Source organism: Serpula lacrymans (genome assembly GCF_000218685.1).
Source record: "Serpula lacrymans var. lacrymans S7.9 unplaced genomic scaffold SERLAscaffold_2, whole genome shotgun sequence".
In the NCBI taxonomy this organism is placed as follows: Eukaryota; Fungi; Basidiomycota; class Agaricomycetes; order Boletales; family Serpulaceae; genus Serpula; species Serpula lacrymans.
The window spans coordinates 495,998-502,465 of record NW_006763291.1 but is presented as its reverse complement, the minus strand read 5'-3'; the positions used below and the strand labels follow the sequence as shown (position 1 = coordinate 502,465).

Here is a 6,468-nt window from a genome sequence, read left to right as displayed (position 1 = left end):
AGCTGTAGCGAAGACGATGGACAAAAGATAAGTGTACCCAAGTGAATGGGACAGCGATGAACATGGGCGACGCAAGGGGATGAACCTTCTCCAGCTCAAAAATTACCCACCCACGCTCCAACCAGGCAAGACGAGCGACCGATGTTTTGATAGTATATGATGGTAGATCAACGTCATAGAGATGGACCTGTTGCCCTATTTGAACCGGCTGCCGGGGCTTTGCTGATATCAGCAGTGGCACGTGGTAGTCAACGGATCGGCGACGGAAGTGGATAGGAAGTGGTGACATCAGAAATGGTGGGGGAGCAAATAAAATGAGGAGGAGGAGGGTGGAGGTGACGGAAAAGTGGATTAGAATGGGGATCCAGAAACGACCATCAGGTGAGAATAAAAATGAGAGGAAGGGGCCCATGGTGGGGCTAGGCAAAGGAAGGGGAGTAAGGGAAACGACAAAAGCGAGGGCGCAATGCAATGTGTAGCCAGTGGCGACGCAAAAATTTGCCGAAATGCCGAAACATGGAAAGTACCAGATGGAAAAGCAAAGGTGAGCGTGACTGGATTGCCTAATAGAGGTGGTGCTGATCAGCCACAAGTTCAAAAAGGGCAATATTAATTACTATTCCACGTGGCACTGTGCCTGTGTGGCGCAAAGGCGAGTCTTTTGAATATTCGCTTCATTATTGACACCTGTCCATGCTACCAATCAACTTTGGTGCATGACAGCGGAAAGCAATCAGATTTAAGTATTACAAGGTCCACAACAGCTGTACTGTCATTATCTAAGATTATGAGTAAACGGTGTGCCCAAACACCACTCAAGGTCCATCATTCAATCATGTATCGGCCTAACTTATTTCAATGCATCAGTTCGGTCCTTAGTTCTAATGTATCACCTTTGGTTCCAAGGTGGATTATTAAGATCAAGGCTGAGAGCCCCAACATTAGCATACATATTTCTTTGTGAGTAAAATACCCCACCTAGGCAAACTATTATAGGTCCTGTATGCTAAGCTTTGATGTGGTGCTGACTTTGGCTTTATGTAACCAAGTTTCAGAATATCAACAGTGGCTTGGACAGGCTAGAACGCAGCTGAAATCTGAAAATTTATGATTGTTTTTCTTCTTCTATACTATCAAAGAAGAGACAAAATGTAGCAGTTCTTTCACAAATTGCGCATTCTAAGTTCCAGCATGGAAGACTCGACCCTTTGCCATGTGGTTGGTTCACAAAGGTTTATTCATGTAATGGCTTGGCCGCACTGCATTACTTTAGCTGTGCTGCCACTGGCCTCTGATTATTGGGAGTTAATTGTGAGGAATCAATTTTTCTCTTTTCTCATTGCATTCCCATCATGTTGTGGTTATCCGATTCATTCCCTGTCACTCCTCTTGTTCTTGGACTAGAGATTACAGTTGGCATTCTATTACTCTTATCCTTTTTGTTCTTATTTTCCATTCATACTCACGTCCTATCGTACTTACAACAAAGGAGAACTGTTGTAGACCCTCAAGAAGATATCCAGATGACATAGCAATGATCCAATGCTATGTCTGGGAATACTTCAGAGGGATATTGATAAGCGAGGAAGGCTATGAATCAGCACCTTCTCATGGGCTTACTGATACAGCCAATTGTACATCTTTTACCAATATTTTCTCTCATGCAATTAGTAAATACGATAGATTGGACCACTTTCTCCGAGTCTTTCTTTTCTTATTGGTTAGTTAGTTGGTCAGACCATTGTTGTTCACTATATAAGGAAGTACATACTCAATGTATTATTTCTTAGTTCAATATTAGTTTGGATTTGCGCTTATACAGATACTCTTCAACTACACACTCTGATACACCGCCTTTCAGCAAGGACTTGGCCAGACATTGGGTGTTGTTATATAGCTTCATATCTGTTGCCTGACAAAAATGATGCAATGATGGCCAAATGGGATTAACTTGGCATTAAAGGGCCAGTGCTCCTTGCAAACCAGGATAATGGTGCAACGGTACAGGGTGCTTGTCATGGTGCTGATTGTGAGCCAACTCCTGCTGAGGTGCGTGCACTGAATGAGTCAAGCTGAGGAGCAGTAAAAACAATCAGTCTTGCAGGCAGAATCTTCAATAATAAAGATAAGAAGAAAGGCCAGCATGATACATATTGCTGGTACATGGAAAACATAGGGCTGGTGGCCAGTCAATTTCCCGACACAAGCAATGTCAGGTTCCAGTCTCACATCGAAGCTGTGGAGGTGGTTCTCATGGATCATCAAGCTATACTCAAGTTTCTGGAATTTGTACGAGATAAGAAGGATCACTGGAAACTCAATCATATGGAACTCAACTTGTACAAGGCTCTCCACTGTTCGAAGACAATGACAGAGGTTGTTGCCATTGTGTTATATGGTGGTACAGTCTCACATCCATATTCACAGATGGTTTGGGGGCCAGGCACAGAGTCTCTCAATGTGCTGGACTTGGGACCATTACACGGAACTGAAACAGCACCTCAAACTCATTTTTACCAATCCCGAGCTGATCTTTGGTGCTAATGTGGCCCCCAAGACAGCTTGCTTTGGTGGTCGGCTCTGTTTTAATCCTGCTGCTATGGCTGCAGCATTCAAACTTGCCTCCAAGCTTGAGCATCTGTGTCCAATCACACTAGCCCTATTCCAGGGAGCACTCAACAAGTGGGAATCATTCACAACTGAATATGCGCCAGGCGGCACAATTCACCAAGCCAGTACTGAGGAGCATGATGCTGCATGGATGCCTGCAATAAATGACGCAAACAAGGGGGCCCTTGGCATATTCCGGCTGCGTGCACAAGATAAGCCTACCTTATCAATGCATCAGCACAATGCAATCACACAATTTTGCCACAATGACACGCAGTTGTTTGTGGACGCAACACTCACCTCAGAAGATTTTTGCCATGCCATGCGCCTTGTGAGAGAAATTGATAGCACTGGACTTGAGAAGAAGTGCCACCTTGAGATCATTCAGCATGAAGAGGGTGAGATCCAAGCAAAGAGGCAGAGGGTTGCAGAGGCAGCAGAAGGAAGCACAGAAGAAGGCGAGCCGAGAGGCTGAATGCAATGCCACAGCAATAGTCCTGACGCCAAATGAAGAAGAACTGAATTGACTCACCAAGGATAAGCTGATTATTCAACTGAAGATTCACCGGGTACAAGACTCAACTATACCTTGGGGCCTGTGAGGCATAGTGAAGAAAAACCCTCATAAGGATATTGATAGCTCAAATCTCTGTCGTTCTCCAGCAAAACATGCACACTGCAAGTGGAAGTGGTCCCTGTGAGCAAGATGGAAGCTAAGGGCACAGTCAAATGATAAGATTCTCGCGATCACTAGTTTCTTTGCATTTTTAATAAAACATAGTCAGGGCCTGTTCAGCAGCCACCGTTTCAAAATGTCACCCGCCAAAAAAGTTGCGTTTTGGAACGAGCTGACGTGTTCGGCAACTCAGCTCGTTTCAAAAAAACTTTGTCACACCGGTCTGCAAATTGTGTTCCCAACTTTTACACTCAAACTACAATAGCTCACACTGCTCTATCACTCTCAAACCCACCTCAAAAGCCCCCAATGACCTCTCAAAAGCTCACACTCAAGATTTCATCTATGAAAAACAGGCTCCTTGCCAACAAAGAGAACCAACCTTCTAGTCAACAATCTCAGAGTCCAGCCCCAAAAGAGCCCCGAAATGCAAAATGGACATCAGAGGATGATGCCACATTAGTGGATAAATTGAAGGAGGCACAAATGGAAGGTAATCAACCTGACAATAATTTCAAAAAACCAGCTTTTGTTGCTGCAGCCGTTGTGCTGGTGCACCAAAGACATCTACAAATTGTAGCCGACATTGGGGAACAGTAAGTCAACCATTGTATAACATATATTGTACTGATTTTTATCATCACAGTTAAAGGCTATGTGCCTTGTTGTTCAGCAGCTCCAAGAGCTGTCTGGTTTTGGATAGAATGATACCAGAAAGAAAGTAACTGCTGAAGAAGATGTGTGGGATAACTATATTGCAGTAAGTGTAGAGTCAATAATTTAGTATGGGATGTACTCAATTAGATCTGTCTCAGTCCCATCCAGAAGCAAAGCTATGGCGTACAAACCCTTTTCCACCCTACAATGATATAATTGGACTCATTGATGGACACTATGCCACTGGTGAGGGTGCTTTTCATATCCCAGAGATTGATGAGCCTTCTTTGCCCTCACCTCATCCTTATGAGGAGCAAGTGGATCAAGATGAGCACAGCAGATGGTCATCCAGAGAGTGATTTAGACTTGGATGGGGAAGAAAAGTCTCAGGTATGTGATATGGCTTGATGTTGACTTTACCTCACTATTCATTCTTCTAGGATTCTATTGAAGTGTCTCAGAGCTCAAAACGCAAATGTGCAGCTTCTGGATCACCCACTCCTACATCTGCAGCTTCATCACTCAGTTGTCCTGACCCTAGTATTTCCCAGCTTATTGGTGATGTCCCCAGCACACCTAAGAGGAGAATTGCTGCAATCAAGGCTGTTTGTGTTGATAATGCATTGGCCACTGCTAAGCGCACACAAGCAATTGCACTATTCACCAAGAATATTGCCATTGCTGATGCATATTCTGCTATCTCTGATGATGTCCTTTGATCCAACTACATCCATCTTGAGATTGATAGCATGTAGTTAAAATAGCTTTACTATTACTAGTTTCCAGTTTGAGTATATGCGATATACTGTTCCCACATTGCCTTTGCAATTATATCACGTTTAAGTATTGCCCTCTCCTTTTCCTGAGGTGTGATGCCATGGCTATAATCCCTTTGATCCTGCCGCATAGCTTGACTATTCTGTCCACCACCTATGCTGTCCCCTTCTTCATTGTTACTGCCATCAGGATTATGAACTCGTATGAAATTGTGAAGAACGCAAAGTGCAGGAACAAGCTTTGCTTGTACCTCCAAAGCATACTCTGGAGCTGCAACCATTAGTTGAAAGCGTCTCTTGACCACCCCAAAGATGCGCCCAATAACATTACGAGCTTGAGCATAACGTAAATTGAAAAGCTCTTTGAAGTCTTTGGGCCTGAAAGATAACAAGTATGAGCTGAGATATCAAAGTGAAAGAAATGAAGACTTTTGTGAAGCTCTACCCCATTCCTTCAAATGGTATTGTACTCCACAGTAGGGGACCAAAAGGGAATCACATGAGGGAAAGCCTGCATCCGCAAGATAATATAGACCTGGAGGAATTACAAAGTCATTGCTCCGAGCATTGTTGTACACACAACTATCAGCAGCACTGCCCTCCCAGCCAGACAGGACATATGAAAAGTGCATGTCAAAGGTGCAAGCAGCAAGGATATTTTGAGAGAGTCGACCCTTCCAATTACAATAGCATCCAGTAAAAGCATCTTCAGGAACAAAGATATTGATGTGGCTACCATCTATGGCACCACGACACTGTTTAAAGAAGGGATAGAACTTGGGCTCATCTCGGATTTCAGGAGGGACCTCCTCATTAGGGGGGAGATTGATGTATTTCCGGTAAAAGGCAGGAGAAACCACCATATTGAGCATACGGTGAAAGATCCTATAAGTAACAAGGTTTAATACTCAGTGAATGATATTAAAGAATAAACACATGCATACTTTGATATTGTTTCAGCACTATGCTAGGACCTCTTCTGCATATCCCTATTTGTTCCACCAGTGCGACACATTTGATGAAAGATAGCAAGCTGCTCCTCTGTTGAGATATGCTTGGAGTGACAAAAACCTGCATGATTCTTGAGCTCTTGAAGGAGCCTGCGGAAAACTGGCTTGGAAAGCCCCATCATATTATGGAATCAACAAGGATGTCCACATAATAGCTCCCTAACCCAAGCATGACCAGTTAAAATTGAATTATGCTGAGGTGATTTAATAAGAGATGATACTGAAGCCAGTGATACAGCAGCAGCAGCTGTGGCCGAAGCCAGGGAAGCAGCCCTCCTTCATTGAGCATGAGACGACTTAAGGAGAGCCGAGGCAGCTGCTTTCTTTTGAGAGGAGGATGTGGTCATGATGGAGGCTCAGGGGGCAGAAAAACCACTATCTACTGATAATCTACAATCACTGGGTGCATACCCCAATGTCTACCTGATTTACGATGTACCTGACGAACCAACTCCGCAACCATTTTCGTGTAGAATGGCAAGGAAATGGCGTGGAACGCATAGCCCAGCCTGTTGCACAAAGGCCTATTCCAGAAAGAGAAGATGTAGTGTACTTAGAGGACCTTTATGGTTCAAACCCTGTATGGAGATAGTTTACGCTTCGCTTCTTTTCTCTCTAACCCCCCTTAATCCCGCACGGGGGGAAACTACTTGAGATATTGATTAATTACGAGTGAGCTTTGAATATGTGAATCAGAACTTGTGGTTGTTGTTTTTCATCACAATGTGGTATCCACCAT

At 43.9% G+C, this 6,468-nt stretch overlaps 2 protein-coding genes across 2 annotated transcripts; both read left to right on the top strand.

Annotated features, from left to right (window-relative positions):
• Positions 1-1,990: 1,990 nt before the first annotated feature.
• On the top strand, positions 1,991-3,085 carry SERLADRAFT_405200 (uncharacterized protein; the record flags this gene model as incomplete). Its single annotated transcript, XM_007313237.1, has 3 exons — positions 1,991-2,049; positions 2,109-2,390; positions 2,428-3,085. 3 exons carry the CDS (start codon positions 1,991-1,993, stop codon positions 3,083-3,085), a joined length of 999 nt encoding a protein of 332 aa, XP_007313299.1.
• Positions 3,086-3,595: 510 nt separating this feature from the next.
• Positions 3,596-4,662, top strand: SERLADRAFT_433068 (uncharacterized protein; the record flags this gene model as incomplete). The annotated part of the gene is made up of 3 exons (XM_007313236.1): positions 3,596-3,882; positions 4,258-4,333; positions 4,384-4,662. 3 exons carry the CDS (start codon positions 3,596-3,598, stop codon positions 4,660-4,662), a joined length of 642 nt encoding a protein of 213 aa, XP_007313298.1.
• Between the last annotated feature and the right edge of the window lie 1,806 nt (positions 4,663-6,468).